We start from the raw sequence: 18,034 nt of genomic DNA, 5'->3' as shown, positions 1-18,034 counted from the left end.
GAAGCTCCTTAATAAGAGCATAAATTATCAATGAAAATTGAAAAACTCTTAAAATATGAGTATATATTATTTTTAAAATTAATGATTGTTGCAAATGTCGTATACTTGGAAGTGTTGGAAAAAAGATGTCAATCAAAGGAGTGAGGCCAGTTAGTTAGTTAGTTAGTTAGTTAACACCGTTAATAATATCTGGACCGCCTTCTTCTTCTAGAGTCTTTAGCATTATCTCTGCATTCTTTATTCCGAATTCAGCCATGATTGCAGCAATGCCAATTTCAGCTTATTCACTCCCAATTCTTTCATTTACCACTCACCACTTCAAAACCTGAACCGCCATTGCTATTTCACGCTTCATTTCACCAATAAAACTTATCCGTCTTCTAACTATAAATCGCTTTCTCTACGAAATACCTCTTCTTCTAATTCTTCATCAACTTCTACTTCTACTTTTGTTGAGAAAATTAATAGTGAGCCCATGATTCCACCATATAACGTTTTGATCACTGGTTCCACTAAAGGTGTGTGTGTTTGTTTTTTTAATCTTTATTTTTTTTTTATGTCTGGGTAAATCAAACATGCTTTCAAGTGGACTCTGGAAATTTTCACTCATATATGATTGGAATTTCTTATAAGAAATGTTTAATTTAGGTTTTTTCTGCTTATCCATTCAGGAATCGGGTATGCACTAGCAAAGGAGTTTCTGAAATCTGGAGACAATGTCATCATATGCTCCCGATCTGGTAAGTGTTTTATACTATATCTCTGTGTGTTCTTCACACTCCTGCTTACGTCTACTTACTGTTTTTGCTAATTTGGGTGTAAATTTTAACTAAAAATAGGCTTACACTATCAACGCCTATTGCGAAAACAAGTCATAAATTTATTAACACAGCGAAATGTAGCATTCCTCTTATTTTAGTAATCCAGTACTTGGGAATTTTGATGTTTCCCAAACTCTATGATGCTTATTGGCTGGGACAAAGTGTCTGCTTAACAATACTCTTTTAATGTTTTTCTGCAATATATTGATTGAATTGTGTTACTTGTTATTGAGTAACAGTATACTTATGGATAAATCACCAATTCCTGTAAAATACTTATGCAAGGATGATGTTGGCAATTAGACTGTCAAGACAAAGGAATAATACATTTTTACAAGTCATTAGTAAAACTTATGGTGCTATAACATTCCATTATAAATAAAACACTTTATTAAACTGTATAAATTTAATTTCTTGCTTCTGTCGTAGAAGTATTAATATTTTTCATTTAAAGCAAACAAGAAAACATATTTCAAATAAATATCATTTGTTTCTTACAACTTAAGCAATAATGGATTTTCATTGCACATTCTATTTTTGTTGCATTTATTAGAAAAATGCTTTGATATCCCATCATACTGTACTTGTAATTTGACAGAGGAACGAGTGAAATCTGCTATAGAAAGCTTGAAGGTAGAGTCAGGGAAGCAGCATGTGTGGGTACCTCCTTCACCACATCATTATACTTTACAGCTTTGGTGCTATGATGTTACGTGCATTACTGTATCAGGGAAAAGTTCATACTTCTTATAAACATACTAACTGATTGACAAAGTGACCTCTATTTTCTATATAATCTACTTCAGGCTTGAACTTGCTTCTTACATATCAAGTTTAGAGTAACAACATGTTTATATTTGCCATGACTGATATGAATTTGTCTTCCCCATGCAGGGCACCAAGTGTGATGTTCGAGATGGGAATGATGTCAAGAACTTAGTTGCTTTTTCCAAAGAGCAACTCAAATACATTGACATATGGGTACTCCATCTTCACATTATTACATCTTATCTAAATATAGCATCCAGATATATTCAAGTCCATGTGATGATTTCTGTTATTTGACATTTTACTCAACTCAAATCAATTTGATATTATTTTGTTTGTGAACTCCTAACATATACAATTATGATTCAACATGTCATTAAGAGTTTTACTATTTAATCCATTCTCGTCAGGTGATGCTAGCTAGTTAAACGTATGTTTGTGGCTTCTTTTAAGTTTGAGGGATATATACAGGTTTATGTATCATTTGCTTTGTCTTATCTCATCATTAGAATGATGCAGATAAATAATGCAGGATCAAATGCTTACAGTTACAAACCATTGATGGAGGCATCTGATCAAGATCTAATGTCAGTTCACATCATAATTCTTCATAATGACTTCTCTTGCATTTGCTTATTTGCATTCTGTTGTATACGCAGTGAAGTTGTCTCTACCAATACCTTGGGCTTAATGATATGTTGTCGAGAGGTAAAAGCATGTATACATATTCTGGAAACATTCATGCAGATAGGTTTTTGCTAATGCATGATTTTTCTAGGCAATGAATATGATGCAAAAACAACCTCGAGGTGGTCATATCTTTAACATTGATGGAGCTGGTTCAGATGGTAGACCAACCCCGAGGTCGGATTTCATCTTGACCTTATTTTCTAATGCCATTGTACTGATAATTCTATTTTCTCACTGTCATTTGTCTAAGTCTTTTCTTAATATCTTTTCGTCAGATTTGCTGCCTATGGGGCTACTAAACGCAGCGTGGTGCATCTTACCAAATCACTACAGGCATGTCCTGCATTTCTTGTCATGGAAAGAACTATAGTTCAAGAATTTAGTCAAAAAATTTCAGTTTATCTGTCATGTTTCATTTTATACATATTTGCTTCCTTAATTAATAGATAACCAAGGATCATTCTCATAGTGTCTTGAAGGCTCGGCTCCGTCCAGGAGTTTAATTACATGCTTATGGCTAAATCATTAGTACTACTATTTCTTAATGCATGTGGCGTTTTCATTTTTTTTTTGTTTTCTCTGTTTGTAATTTTCCAAGTGATGATATATTTTTTATATGATAATGCTTGCAAACCTTAAAGAAAAAAAAAGAGAGAGAAAATGCTTTGATGTGAAACCCCATGTAGGAGTTTAGATTTGTTTATACTAACATAAAACGTCTATTATCTCTGCAGGCAGAATTGAAGATGCAAGATGTCAAAAATGTTCTCGTGCATAATCTTTCTGTATGTATTACAGATTCGGTTAATTTTGTTTAATATTTCAACACTAATTTTCACGTGATATATTTAACTTTGTTTTCTGGCAGCCAGGAATGGTCACAACAGATCTTCTCATGTCAGGTGCAAATACAAAGCAGGTATGATTTGTTTTCCACCATTTCACCACTCTTTCTGTTCTGCTGAGATATTTGTTATTTATGAAATTTCTACATATTGCAGGCCAAGTTTTTCATCAATGTTTTGGCTGAACCAGCTGAAAAGGTTGAGTTCGGATCGAGATCATAGATTCTTTTACTTTTACCTAGCTTATGTATTATGAAACGCTTTTGATTGAAACAGTCAAATAGATATTCTATGAGAGAGGATCATTTTCTTTGACAACATAGTCCTCATTTCCATGTTTCATGCTCAAACTTAAAACTTTTGTTTTGTGATTTGTGAACCAGGTTGCTGAGTACTTAGTTCCCAACATCAGATCCATTCCAACAAATGGATCTGGAAGACAGACTTACATTCGTTTCCTCACTGGATTAAAAGCCTATTCCCAGATATTCTCAGTTAAGCAATGTCATAAATCCTACCTTGCATTCTTATTATGAAATCTCATCCTTTGCCTCTTCTCTTGTGTTATTTCATTTTCTTGTTGCAAAGCAGAGACTTGCATTTGGTGCTCGAAGAAATCGGTATTTTCTTGAAGATTAGCACACGCACCAAGAGAATGTGTGTGGATCGATTTCCCCTCTCCTTCCCAGTAGATGCAGATGATTCCTGTTGTTACATTACAACCCCTATCCAGTTGTTCCTTTATTTTTTTACCCATAGAATGGTAGAGGAATATTGAAGCTTGGATTTGTAGAAGTGAACAATTCTTTAAGAATGACCTCGTGATTGACATCAATCATCAATCTTAATGTGTGATTTTTAAGACCACTTAAAATTCATGAGAAAAATCAGAACCCGCCTAAAGTTTATGATATTTAAGACCAATATCCCGAGAATTAAAAGAGAAGTTGTTTCTCCCATGTGGAGACACATACAACTAACAAATCAACGTGCCAAACCCAATAACGAAGTCGAAAAGAAGTTGTTCGTGGTTGGAGAAGATATCCAAATATAATTTGAACTGTACTTCAGTGTTTTCATATGACACTTACAAAATATATTTTGTGACTGGATAATCTATAACTAAAGTGAGAATCGATCACCCATTAAGTTAATAACAAAACAGTATTTTATTAAAAATATTCTTGTGTAGTAATTTATTCTAACAAGAAGATAAAATAGTAATTTTAAAATCTTTTTCATCACCAGAAAACTAGTTTCACACACTTTTGCGCCAACAATTTACTATGCAATCAGTGATCCATTCACATAAACAAGAGATTCATCTCTGCACATATTTGGATGTAGGAAGGAAAGTTGAGGCATAGGCTGGAGTATGAAGTGTGGAGATTCGATAAATCAAAAGAGAAGGCCAATACAAGTTGGATGTAGGAAGATTGAGGCAAGCTCAATAGATGGGGGCGAACAAGAAAACCAGGGTCGACTATACAAGAAAACTACCTGCATGTGGAACCTAAAAATTTACCAACAAAGGCTGAAACTACTACATATGGCCAAGGCATCACAGAATCTACCACAAATATCACGCAAAACATACCTTAAATGTTAAAAAATTTCAACCTAGATAGTCACAACCCCAAGCCACTAGATAGTCGATGAATGGAATGAAATGAAATTCCTAGATAGGGTATAGCGACAAAACGAATGTAACTATACAATAAGACAGTTGAAATTGTCAATCAAGCTTATAGTAATGATTAATCCCCTAAAAATCTTAGGAAAAAGCCACCAGAAATATAAGTCAGAAGATATAGCTTTTTATTGCATATGACATATAAATTCAAACTCTAAAACGATGCATTTAATATAAAACATAAATCCCGCAATTTACCAACTGAACATTAAAGGGTCGATTTAAAGCAGAAATATATGTATGATAACCATCTTAACATAACATAAACTTACAGTTGATTTTAGCTCTCTACCTCGTGTCAAAACTTAGTAGGGACTTAGCTTTCAACATCTGGTAGCAGCTTCAGAGGATGCCTCAAAACGAGAAACTACCATACAAGACTACACAGTTATGCCCCAAAATGAACTTCAGGGAGAATCTTCCGCATCCAGATCAGGCGACACTAAGCTTTCGATGTATGTTATAGCCTCAACTTCAAAGGTCGTGCTAAAATGATGGAAGAGTTCATTGCTTGGATCATACACGCGTATAGTTGATCCATAGTCAATTAATATCTTGCCATCCTCTGAAAAAAACAGCGGACAAGGTCTGATAAATAAATGATCCCTAAAATCCAGAAAAAATGGGATGGAAACGACTTTGGTCCATGACTCTCTGTTACCATATTCCTTCATCACCCATACATCCATGAGAATATTATGTTCACAATGCACCGCAAGGCAACCTCTCAAAACGTGTACCTCAACTCGGACATCATTATCATGAAAAGTAGGTAAAGGTATCTCGGTGAAGGTATCAGTAGCAAGATCATGAGAAACAATAACCCAGTCAGCTGCTCTATCAAAGTCACACACGGACCAATGGATTGCACCGTTTAGAAATTTGCCCGGCCCACCAAATGTATCTCTGCCCGGCCAATTCGACAAAACCTTCCAAGAATTAGTCCTCATGCTGTAAACCTTTACTCCAGTCTCATACACGCCTGTATTGCGCATGGCACCAAAAAACTCAACCACCTTGTAATCATTGTGAATTTCATCATAACCAAAAGCATATGTGATGCTGAAGTTATCAAAGTCCAAGTCAGTGCCAGAGTCTGGAATTACTGCCGATTTTCTAATAGTTGGATTCCACAAAATGATAGTATTAGCAGATACAGACACACAAACCAGTCCGTTACAAGAACCTACAAACCATATTGAGTCACCCTCATAAAGATCGTCACACCACACACGATCAAATGGTGAATTTTCATGAGTTACAGGGTAAATAGGATCAGCCAACACAGAATCCTTGACCATAGAGTACATAGAACAAGTGTAGAGATCCATGTCAAAGTTTTTGGAGCCAAAGACGAGCTTGTCGTGGATGTATATGTTGTTCTTTGGGGAAAATTTGAGATGGGCCATCACAAAATAGGAGCTTGAAATTAGCGAATACCATTCTTTTGAAACAGCTTTGAAACGCCCGAGAGAATTCACAGGTAACCTCAGGAGGACCTCTGTAATAATTTCTAGAGGCAATGTCCTTCCAAAGAAGATTTCATCATCAAAATTTAGCGAAACTAGACTCTCAGAAAAGGTAGTGGCCTCTACTGTGAAGACTGTACTAAAATGAGGGGTGCACTGCGAGTTACTTGAATCATATATTATTATACTTGATCCGAAATTCAATAAAATCTTTCCATCCTTCAACGAAAAAAACGGACAAGGTCTGAAAAACTCATGATCCCTGAAATCAAGAAAAAATGGGATGCGAACCAGTTTAGTCCATGATTCTCTCGTACCGTACTCCTTCATCACCCATATATCCATGTAAACATTATGCTCAAAGCATGCAGCTAGGCAACCATTTAAAATCTCTATATCTAGTCTGAAATCATCATCATCATCATCATCAAAATTAGGCATAGGTAACTCCACCAAACTATCTGTTGCAAGATCATGAGAAACAATATCCGAGGAGCATACTGACCAATGGATGGCTCCATACATAAACTTGCCTGTCCCATAACATGAATTGCTAAGCGGCCAATTTGACATAATCTTCCAAGAGTTAGTCCTCACACTGTAAACCTTTTGTTGAGTCTCATATACACCTGTCGTCTGACACTTATCACCAGATACCTCCACCACTTTATAATCATCATGCAGTTCGTCATAACCAAAACCATATGCTAACGAATCACGATTCGGATCTGTGTCAGTTTCTGGAATTACTTTCATTCTTCTTGTAGTTGGATTCCACAAAACGACAGTGTAACCAGACACAGCCACACAAACCAGCCCGTTACAGGAACCCACAATCCATATCGAATCATCCGGGTTAACATAATCAAACCTTACTCGATCAAATGGTATACTTTCAATAGTAGTAAGGTAAATAGGATCACTTATATTAGAACCCTCAATCTCAGTGTGAAGTGAACATGTATATAGATCGAAAGGGAAAGTATTTGAGCCAAAGATGAGTTTGTCATGGATGTGTACATTGTTCTTGGTTGATACCTTGAGATGGGCCTTCACAAAATCAGAGCTTGAAATTAAATAAAACCATTTTTTTGAAACAGATTTAAAGCGCAGGAGAGACTTCACGGGTGATCTCAGGAGGATCTCTGTAATGACATTCTGGGGTAATGTTCTTGCAATGATTACTTCTTCATCCAAATTTGGTGAAACTAGACTCTCAAAATACACTGCAGCCTCAACATCATATTCAGAAACCTTCTGCTGAACAGATGGGTTTCTGGGATCATACAATGCCAACTCTGGCCCATATCTAATCAGCATCTGACCATTCTCCATCAGCAGCAGCGGCTTTGTCATAAAAGAAAAACGCACCCATGTCGATGGAATTCTCATAATCTTAGTCCATGATTTCACAACACCATATTCCTTCATCAGCCACACATCCAACCACATTTTATATTGATAACACACAGAAAGGCAACCACCTAACACATTCATCTCAAACCTAAGAGCATCATCATCATTAAATGGAAGCTCCGACTCCACAAATGTCTCCAAAGCAAGATCATGGGAAACAATCCCCCAATCAGATGGCCTCCCAGCACAAAACACCAACCAATGAATGGCCCCATTCAGAAACACCCCCGAACGCAAAGCCACTTTCTCATTCGGCCAATTCAACAATGCCTTCCAACTATTACTCCTCAAACTATAGACCTTTGCTCTAGGCTCCGTCAAAGACATGCCAGGATCCAAATGTAAAAGCTCCACCACCTTATAATCATCATGAACCTCATCATAACCAAACCCAAAGTTGAGGGGATAGTGCTCGAACCTCATAGGCGTGCCAGAGCGAGGCAAAACCCTGTATTTTCTAATCGTGGGGTTCCACAAAATCAAAGTTCTTGCTGACTCAAGTACACAAACCAACCCATTACAAGAGCCCTCCATCCATACCAAACTATTAATGTTGCAAGATGGGCAATCAAAGCGAACAACATCAGGGAGCATATCAACATCAGGGTAAATTGGACCGGTATACATAGTATTCCCAACCGTGTCTCGTAGAGAACAAGTGTGCAAATCCATGAGAGATTGAATGGCGCCAACTATAAGTCTATGGCGTTCATAAATGTTGTTCTTGTTTGATATTTTCAGATGGGCCTTAGCAAAATCATAACTTGAAATCAAGAAAAACCAACATTTGGACACAGACCTAAATTTCCAGAGTGATTTTGCGGGCAGCCTCAGCAGTATTTCTTTGATAATTTCTTCCGGAAGATCGGGTAGAGGCCCGTGTGGTGAACTGATCATCTCGATTTCGTTTTTCATCATCGCAATTTCGTTTTCTTAGTGCAAGGGTTCACTGCATTCCTTCTCCTAAAGCTAAAAAGGTGGGCAACAAAAAGGTTATTTCTCTTACACGCTAGTCCCCAATATTAGAAATTTTATCATATTCATCCTCAACATTTGCTACAAAACTGAAAAAAATAGTACTACTATTGAGGACTAATTTGATGTTGGGACCAATTTAATTGATTGATTGTCAAAATTTAATTAATTGTTAAAATTTAACAGCACCATCATTTTTAGGAAAATGGATAAATTCATAATATATAGAACTTAAGCAATGAGTCATAAAACATAAAGTTTTTGACTAAAATCATAGAACAACTATGGATATTAAATGGAAAAATGGACCTCAAAGTATTAAAATTTATGCACAGTCTTTTGATTTGTGTAATTACAAGTGATATAAAAAAAGTTTTATCATTGGCTTGTTTGATACTCCTTCTGTTAACTTGAGTTATACTATTTCATTTTGGATTTCCCAATTTACTTGTCATTTCTCTTTTTAATTAAAACCAAAACATATAATCTCGCATACTTTATTCTTTCTTTTACTTTACTATCTCTTCTATCTCGTACTTTATTCTCTCATCTACTTTATTTTACTTTATTTAACTCACTAAATATAACTTTATTAAATCTCGTGACGAAAAGAAACACTTCAACTAACTTGGAACAACGGAGGGAGTACTATAAAATGTTTAATTCAACCTCATTTTGATATGTTAGAGGTCATCCACAACTAGATTTTGTTGATGCGAATCAAATATACGATATTCATTCCCCTAACTTTGAGTGGTTTCTATATATTTTTGGACTTACAATAGTGTTTATTCCCATTGTAGGAGGTGAGACAAGACATGAAATGGAGCTTGAACTGAGAACAAACTCATAGAAAAAGCCGTGCAAACTGTCCAATTTGACAGACTACTCACGGTGAGTCCAGAAGCATTCCAGAGAGCACACCCAGCAACCCACTGGAAACATCGCGTAATCCAGGGAGTTTACACACAGCGACTCGCTAAGATCAACGCCCACTTCAGAAGACAGTGTTTAGGAAGAGTTTTTTAGTCTAGAACAAGGCACACAAATTATTATTCACTCACAGACATATTGAGAAAAAGGTCTTATAACTAGCATAAAATTAACAAATTGAATGATTTTTCCTCATACAAAATATCCTACTTAACTTTCATTAAATTTTTTGTTGCAGTTAGCACCCAATATGTTGTGGGACAAAGGATTAGAATACTAGTAATATTATGTCTTTCAACAAAACAGATATAAGAAAAACCTTCAAGAAGAATAGCATTGCATTCTTTCCATACATGTATTGTACCAATGTTTTTTGTTACACGTATTGTAATTGTAATACTATGAAATTTACAGCCCAAGTGTAACTCTCTAAATATTTATACTCTCTTCCGCAGACTACCTACCAAATAATTGAGAAAAAAATGATTGACCAGCACAAACAAATTGGAACAGAAATGAGATACCAAAAAATATGAACAAGAAAACAAATGGATGGTGATTGGCGCATATATATATACATGTATATCTAAGTAGTAGCTGTAGCAGTACTCCGTGGAAGATCAGATATGGGATTCATCTCTGTTTCTGCATTTGGTTCCCTTAAATTTCCAAATTTCTCTGCTTCTCGGGCGATATGAATATCGTTGGGTTTACAATGTTGTACAAATACTTTTACAACGAAACGAGGAACCATTCCTGCCACCACGATACCAAGCAAGCATACCCAGAATAACTTCGTCTTCGCAATCATGAAGAAAGCCCTGCATAAATATTCGTATACAAATTACTTCTACCTTTTTCTTTGAGAGTCAAGTATTTGTTGTGATCATGAATATATCAAATAAGTAGAAAAACTTTACCAGTAGCCAGGCAGGAAGGGCAAGGTATCGATGATCATGACACAGATGAAAGTCGCAAGTATAGATCCCCAGATGGCAATGTGAGTGATCGTGTACCATCTGATCACATCCATGGCCAGATGTATATTGACCAGAATCACGACTGCAAGTATCCAAAGATCCCCCAAGGCCGAACCGCCAACGGTGCTATCCCAGTAAGCAGCCAGAGGTATGAAGAAAGCAGCTACGCTTTGCCACATTGTGTCCAATATCGTGACCCAGAATAGCTTCCCATTGTAACTTTCTCCCCTTTGTCCAGCCCCGTATAGTTGAGGATACTTGAGGAGGGTACCTCTACCTAAATCCTTGTCAAGAATTCCTACGACTATTGTCGGCAACGAAGTGTATATTACTGAATACAGCACAGAGCTCCAATCAGTGATTGCAGTTGTCAGGGTGAATCCAGTGAAGAGAACATACCTGCAGAGAAACACAAATTATCAGTAAATTTGCGATTTTTAGCACTTATGTTAAGGTCACCAAAAGGTTGCTTTTTTCACTTACCAAAACAAAACAAAAACTAGAACGACATTCCTATAGAAATTGTACAATATCATGTAGCTGATCCGTTGATAATTCCAGTGTCCGTGTATTAACAATAGCGGGACCAAAAATCTGAACTGGCCCATCGAGAAATCTGATGCCATGACGGCTTGCCTTCCCTCTTGGCCGCTGATTCCAATACCCACATCAGCCTTTTGAATCATGGAAACATCATTTGCCCCTGAGAGATAAGACAGACAGGAAAGGTGAGTTTCAATTGATAAAACCGACAAAAAAATTATGCTTTGGTTTTCTCCTAGAGATCCTTAACACAGGTATAAAGATGCTTACCATCACCTATGGCGAGGGTCATGTCATCAGTTCTGTTTTTAATGAGAGCTACTATACCGGCTTTCTGCAAAGGAGCCACGCGGCAACACAATACTGCAGTGCATTTGCTAGCTAACTCGAAAAGCTGCATAAAAGATCAAATGCGGATATTAAATAACCTTCATATATGATAATCCAGTGTGAGAATGGATGCTTTTTGCCTCCATGAAAGAGTTACCTTTTCCTCGAGTTCAGTCTCTAAAATATACACAAGGCTCGTTCCATCAATAATTAAGGCAAGTTGATTAGTTCCAGCTCCATGGCCTCCGTCATTGGAATGGGAAACATTTGAGAGCTTCTTATACAGTTGCAAAGCATCATCCAAGTTCTTCCTACATGAGTCCTTAGAGTTGTTGTTTATCACTATCTGGGTCATCTTACTCGTTAGTAGCTTAGAGGAGTAGCCAATTGAGATGGCTGTTTCTTGCTTGTCACCGGTTAGAACCCAGACCTTGATACCAGCCGTTCTTAAAGACTCAATTGCTTCTGGCACACCCTGCTGCAGTTTATCCTCGATCCCAGATGCACCTAATAATCTAAGATTGTTTTCCACATTGTTCGCAACTTTACGAAGTAAATTTGCTCTGCCCATCAAGGCAGTGCTTGCTGACTCATAAGATGACTGCCAGTGCTCAAATTCAGACGTACTGAGTTCCCGCATTCCAATGACAAGTGTTCGCAAACCCTTTGACGAATAAGAGTGAAGATGACTCTCAGTCGCCTTAACCGTGTTCAAGTTCAAGGATTTATCTATCACTTTGAACATGGTTGTATCAGCTCCTTTAACGAAAACCTTCACCGTCTGATCCGGGCATCCTATAATAACAGACATCCTCTTCCGATCGCTGTCAAACTCATGCAAACCCAAGACGTTGAACCTGTGCTGCCAATAAGGATATCATAAGAAGGTAAATACCAACAGGACCAAGTTTCAATCAAGAAAAACGAACTTAAAATAATAAAACATAAAACAAATATGCTATTTAGTTAACTGTAACTAGACCCTGAAAATTCATAAATCAAAAACTATCAATCCATACATAAATCAAGGCTCTTTTCATTGACAATCGAAACCAGTGATCATTTTGTTTTTGTCTTCGATAATTATTAAGAAACTGTTGTCACAGAAAGAGCTCATTAGCTCACTCAATATTCACATCATATACCAATTCAATTTCCAATAAACGACTAAAAATATCCGACTGAAAGATCGTATCATAGACCACGATCAAAAGAAGTGGATCTATATACAGCAATCAGAAAAGAAATAAAGTCGAAGTTACCTTTGCCTTTTCCCTTGGATGTTAATTACTATGTGACCAGAAGAGCGTTCAATGAGCATAAATCCATACGATGCAGCAGCGTAGGCCAATGCCTGTTCATCAGGAGACTCCCCCTGATATTCTATCAATTTTATAGCAGGGTCTGATGCCTCAACAGTGAGAGGCACAATGGTGTTGCAAGCAGCCAATGCCACGAGGAAATCACAAACATGTTTGCCTTCATTTGTATGTTCCATTTTTGACAAGTTAAGAAGGTCTTGATCAACTTTAACTGTCATCTTTGGCCTTAAAACAATCCCGTCAACTGATACCAAATATGAAAGAATATCAAAATGGTGAGCATGAAAACAATTGAACATGCTATTGATGCAATATCTCTTGAACACGTGCAAACAAAAGCATAGAGTGAAAGAGACAGAAATCTCATAATACCTTCCACTGATCCTGTTTGCCAATCTTCGGTACTGATGTCCTTCCCATTGTCGTAGTCTGTTCCTCCAACGCTTGCACACTGAAATTCCATCTTGTTCTCAGTCAGAGTGCCAGTTTTGTCAGAGAAGACATACTTTATCTGCCCCAAATCTTCATTTATGTTCAATGCCCTGCACTGGAATCTCGAATTGGTGGATTTGTCAAACATCCTGTCATCTCGGATCATAAAATAAGCTTGGCCAATACGAACAAGCTCCACGGATATGTACAATGATATAGGAATCATAACTTGGAAAACAATGACAGACATGAGGAACACAAAGAATATCTCCATTCCCCAACCATAATATTCGTATTTCTCAACTTCAGGCTCCGAGTAGTCATATTTCCTGTAGAACTGCATCAGGTACAACTCCTCTCTGTGGCGTCTCAACCAGGCACCATGACAGATGGAGACTACAGTACATAGTGCCACAAGAAAAATTGACAGGATGATGATCTCCTTGTTCATGCGCTTCTCAAGACGGCTTCTCTTGGACGGAGCTCCGGCATTGTTAAGCATCGCCTTTGTCTCCTTCCCAGCATAAACCGCAACACCAACTACCCAATCAGTGTTCTTCAGCTCACAACCGCGTAATATTATATTGGACGGTCCAAGAGAAACACGCTTTCCATCAATTTCCATGTTAGCCTGGAAACCGTATATATTTCTATTTGGTTTCTCACACTTGATCAGCAGCCCACCTATGTTCCCCACAACTGGAGTTCTCATCTGAGTCTCCTGCTTTGCATACCGTGTCTTCAAATTCGACTCCCCGTCCAAATTTGTCGTCTGCACATATGCGACACCAGTAGCATCACTAGTTGAGAGCAACACCATATCACATGGAAGAGTTTGATTCCCAGAGACCTTAATGACCTCCCCAACACAAATGTCCTTCCATTTCTTATCCTCAAACTCTCCATTCACCAAGACTGACGCCAGCCGGTTGTTCTCAATCCTATCCGACCTATGGCGCCTGTAGTCCTCATATGCGTCCTTAACTGCTGTGACAAAGAGCACCATGGCCAACGGCAGAATGGAAGCTTCCCGGCCAAAAACAGCCAGCTGAGGTAGCTGATTGAGAATGGCAATCACAAGAAAGTATATGTAAGCTATCCGATGGAACTGCTCAAACAAATTCCTAGGCAAGAAAGTGAGGATACTATATTTGGAAGTCCTAATTGAATTCCCAGCAAACTTAAACCTCTTCTGATTTGTTCTACCAGGATCATTAACATACACTAACCTCGCATCCTCATCTTTGATCTCCTTATAAGATGAAGTAAACCCCCCAGAGCTAGCACCCCTCGAACCATACCTAACGGGGTTCGAACCCGAATTACCCCCCCTAGAGCCATAGCTAACAGGGTTCAAATCATGCCCTTCTCTAAAGCTCGCCCCCTTTATGGAGTGGGTGCTAGAGGACTTTGACTGAATGGAATGGGAGGAAGGATTCCTCACAAAATCACCACTCATTTCAATCTGGGAATCAGAATAAGGCTTTGACATAGTAGAAACAGGAATTGAACTATCAATATCAATAGGGAGCTCTTCTTTACCCGGTGTTCGAGGTGGAGGAACCAGCAAAGGCCATTGCTGTTGTGACCCCTTCACCATCTCAGCATCACGCAGCTTGCAAATTCCCAAAAGTCAAGAAAACTGAAATCCACAGCCCAAGCAAACTACTAGAAGATGGGCAGAGGGAAAGAATGGTTTTTTTAAGAAACAATGAAGAGCGAAAAAATTGAAGTGGTCTATGGGAAGCTAGAGCTATAGCATTAACTTGTTACGACAGAGAAAGCAACAGTAGCAGATATCTCCCCAGGGCGGCGTATATTTTGGGTCGATGTGATTGGAAACCAACGCATTTATCACCATTGTTGGTTACGTGAAGAAGGATCGAGAAAATTCAAAGGTCAAACACATTATTCTTATTTTTCTATAAACAGGAGATAAAAAACAACAAATCTAGTGAAAGAGGAAGAGTCGTTTGCTGTTATTTTTTGAATTGCAATGGTCAAGCTCACCTGTTCCTACCTATACTTCTAGAAGTAGAGGAAGGACTGCTGCAATTATTAAACTGCATTCACCACAGCAGCTACATGATTATTCAAATGCAAACTTCACTTTATACTAATATAAGAGCATCCACAATTTGCTCTTGCCAGTTAGCACGGTTGTGGGTCCGACGCCACTATTCATGCATGCTCTCTAGCAAGAGCACAAGATCCACAGCTGTGCTCTTCCGCAAGAACGAACACAATTTAATTTAAAATTCAATTAAACAAAAACATTTCCATAATATTAAAATTCATTAAAAACCACAATAAATTTGTAACAAATAAAATAAAAAAGACATAATTAAAATCCTAAAAATTAAAAATTACATAATTAAACTCCTAAAAATTAAAAATTACATAATTAAAAGCTAAAAATACCCCCGTGGAAGACTACTTATCCGGCGGCACTACCCCCAATTGTCTTTGGAGGCCCAATATCATGGCCTCGTGCGATCGAAGTTGCGAGGGGGTCATAGTGCACCTATTAGCCATATTGAGTTGGGCCAAAAGCTGCCACAACGAGTTGGTGGGAGGTGGAGGTGGCTCATATGGAACGGAAGCGGGAACTGGAGCATCGGCGGTTGCAACTGCGGCTCGACGGCGGTTGGCCGCCACCTTCTTCCTTCCTTGCGGTCGGCGTTGGGAACCGCTAGGGCCTGCATCGGGGCTACTCAAGTTAGCTCCGGCGAGTTGGCTAGCCACTTCTTCGGAGCCGGCGTCGGATAGGGATACCGACCTTGACCGTTTGGAGGAGGCGCTAGAGGAGGATGTTACGCCTCCCATATACTTCGGGGTGCGTCCGCGTCTCCTGCCAAACGTTGAGGTACTTGAACGGCTTGTAGTTCATGGATTGGTAGGTGCTCATCGCGGCAGTGATGAAGTCGACCTCGTTCCGGCCGCTCCCCGCATTCCGCTCTTCCTGGAGAAAATAGCCATTGAACTTGCCAATTTCATCGTTGGCTCGGAAGATGGCGTTGCGCACCATACTCTCGTTGCGCTCGACTGTTCCCGGCGGCCGGTTTTCATTGTACCGGGGAGCGATGTGCCACCAAAAGTGATCGCCGGATTGGTTCGTGCCAACCACCGGATCTTCGGAGATTTCCAAGTACGCCTTGAACAATTTATCCATCTCCGCCGGAGTGTACGGTGTGCGGACACAGCGAGTAGGAGGAGTCGGAGTTTGGGAGGGGGCGGTCGGCCTAGGCTCCGGTGTCCACCTGTATCGCCCTTCGGAAGCACCTTGGTCGTCGATTGGGTATGGCCAGTAGCCACCCGGAACGCCCGAACTTTGGGTTTGAGGAGGGGCCGAGTATTCCGTTTCCGGACTAGGAAACGGTGGTGAACCGAACCATTCGGGGTTCCAACCGGAGCCCGAGGGGTTATCGCCGTGGCCGGACATTGTTATAGTGTAGGAGTGGAAGAAAGATTGAGAATGGATATGAGAGAATGAAGATGAGAATGAATATGTGAGAATGAATATGAGAATTGTGTAGTTTGGTGTGAATTTTTTGGTGTTAAAGTGGGGGTATTTATAGATGAAAATGTGTATTTTTGGGGGAAAAAAATAAAAATAAAATTAAAAGTGGTAAAAAATGGTAATAAATGGATATATTTTTTTTGGGAAGTGAATTTTTTTTTTATCATTTTTTTAATTAAAAACCGATTTTTAATAAAAAAAAATATCAAAGGCAACGGCTATGCCGTTGCCCAATTGCGTGCCGCCACGTTGCCTGCTCGCTGGCACAGACGTGCTCTTCGCAGCGAGCAGCGCCGTGCTAGCGACGCGAGCGCAGCGGCGGTGGAGCTTGTCCGTGCCAGCGGCACGGACGGACGAACGCCGTCCGTCCACCACTGCGCATGCTCTAACACTATATTCACTATTTATATTTTCACTATTTTATTTCTCATTTTTAAAATTAAATAATTAAAATAGAACAATTAAACAATAAAACGTTCGTCCGTCCACCACTGCGCATGCTCTAACACTATATTCACTATTTATATTTTCACTATTTTATTTCTCATTTTTAAAATTAAATAATTAAAATAGAACAATTAAACAATAAAAAAAAATTACTTAGTTGATCCTCGGTTTTTTCTTACCAATATAAAAAATAGGCCACCTTATATTAATATTCAATAACAAACCACATTACCAATATATCTGTAAATTATAATCAAAAGAAGTGCCATACCATTGCGTAACATGACTTAAATAACAATGCCATGTGGATAGTCTTTAAAGTACTATAAATATAAATATAAAACATCTTAATACATCTCCTAATACACTAATACCCCATCAGGTCCACAATAGTGAATTCATTTTTTTCGGCACGCGATTTAAGAAAAAATGTGTTAAGTGGGTAAAGTAAATAAATAATAAAGTGAAAATGAAAAAGGTTGAGAGATGAAGAGTGAGGTAGCTGTTGTCTGTGTGCTGCACTATTGATATATGGTTCAGAGGATTCGCTAGATCACAGGGTCTGGGAGATCGTGGAACCTTCAGAATTCGGTCGTAGGACACACACTTCTCCGCTTCAAAACCTCAACTCACTACACTATTGGCTAATAGAGAAGCAAATGATCGATCCCACGATGACGGATGAGTTAGCATGCATTTGAAGGGTTTTGGGAGGGGTTGGCTGCTGCCACGCAACAAGTGGGTCGAGAATTTTAACTACTGGACCTAGGAAATAAAAGCTAACTACTCTATCTACTGGGTACAGGAAACGGGTACGTACGACACATGCATGACTCGCAATGTAAAATCA

At 38.6% G+C, this 18,034-nt stretch overlaps 3 protein-coding genes across 3 annotated transcripts; 1 reads left to right on the top strand and 2 right to left on the bottom strand.

The window, feature by feature from the left end:
- Window positions 1-125: 125 nt before the first annotated feature.
- On the top strand, window positions 126-3,959 carry LOC121810378 (chlorophyll(ide) b reductase NOL, chloroplastic-like). Its single transcript, XM_042211164.1, has 14 exons — window positions 126-149; window positions 221-518; window positions 672-740; window positions 1,420-1,481; window positions 1,716-1,802; window positions 2,109-2,176; window positions 2,249-2,297; window positions 2,368-2,453; window positions 2,555-2,612; window positions 3,014-3,064; window positions 3,148-3,198; window positions 3,281-3,322; window positions 3,508-3,618; window positions 3,716-3,959. Exons 1-14 carry the CDS (start codon window positions 126-128, stop codon window positions 3,761-3,763), a joined length of 1,104 nt encoding a protein of 367 aa, XP_042067098.1. The 3' UTR covers window positions 3,764-3,959.
- A 1,000-nt stretch (window positions 3,960-4,959) lies between these two features.
- LOC121742343 lies at window positions 4,960-8,695 on the bottom strand. Its single transcript, XM_042135457.1, has one exon. The coding sequence runs from the start codon at window positions 8,618-8,620 to the stop codon at window positions 5,225-5,227; it is 3,396 nt and encodes a 1,131-aa protein (XP_041991391.1). The 5' UTR covers window positions 8,621-8,695; the 3' UTR covers window positions 4,960-5,224.
- Window positions 8,696-9,930: 1,235 nt separating this feature from the next.
- On the bottom strand, window positions 9,931-15,278 carry LOC121742533 (phospholipid-transporting ATPase 1-like). Its single transcript, XM_042135691.1, has 7 exons — window positions 13,158-15,278; window positions 12,726-13,029; window positions 11,621-12,320; window positions 11,404-11,527; window positions 11,074-11,293; window positions 10,531-10,989; window positions 9,931-10,431 (listed from the first exon to the last, which is right to left on the bottom strand). The coding sequence occupies exons 1-7, from the start codon at window positions 14,815-14,817 to the stop codon at window positions 10,197-10,199; spliced, it is 3,702 nt and encodes a 1,233-aa protein (XP_041991625.1). The 5' UTR covers window positions 14,818-15,278; the 3' UTR covers window positions 9,931-10,196.
- Between the last annotated feature and the right edge of the window lie 2,756 nt (window positions 15,279-18,034).

This window comes from Salvia splendens, chromosome 7 (genome assembly GCF_004379255.2).
Source record: "Salvia splendens isolate huo1 chromosome 7, SspV2, whole genome shotgun sequence".
Taxonomy (NCBI): Eukaryota; Viridiplantae; Streptophyta; class Magnoliopsida; order Lamiales; family Lamiaceae; genus Salvia; species Salvia splendens.
The sequence above is the reverse complement of the archived record's forward strand: the minus strand, read 5'-3'. Positions and strand labels throughout refer to the sequence as shown.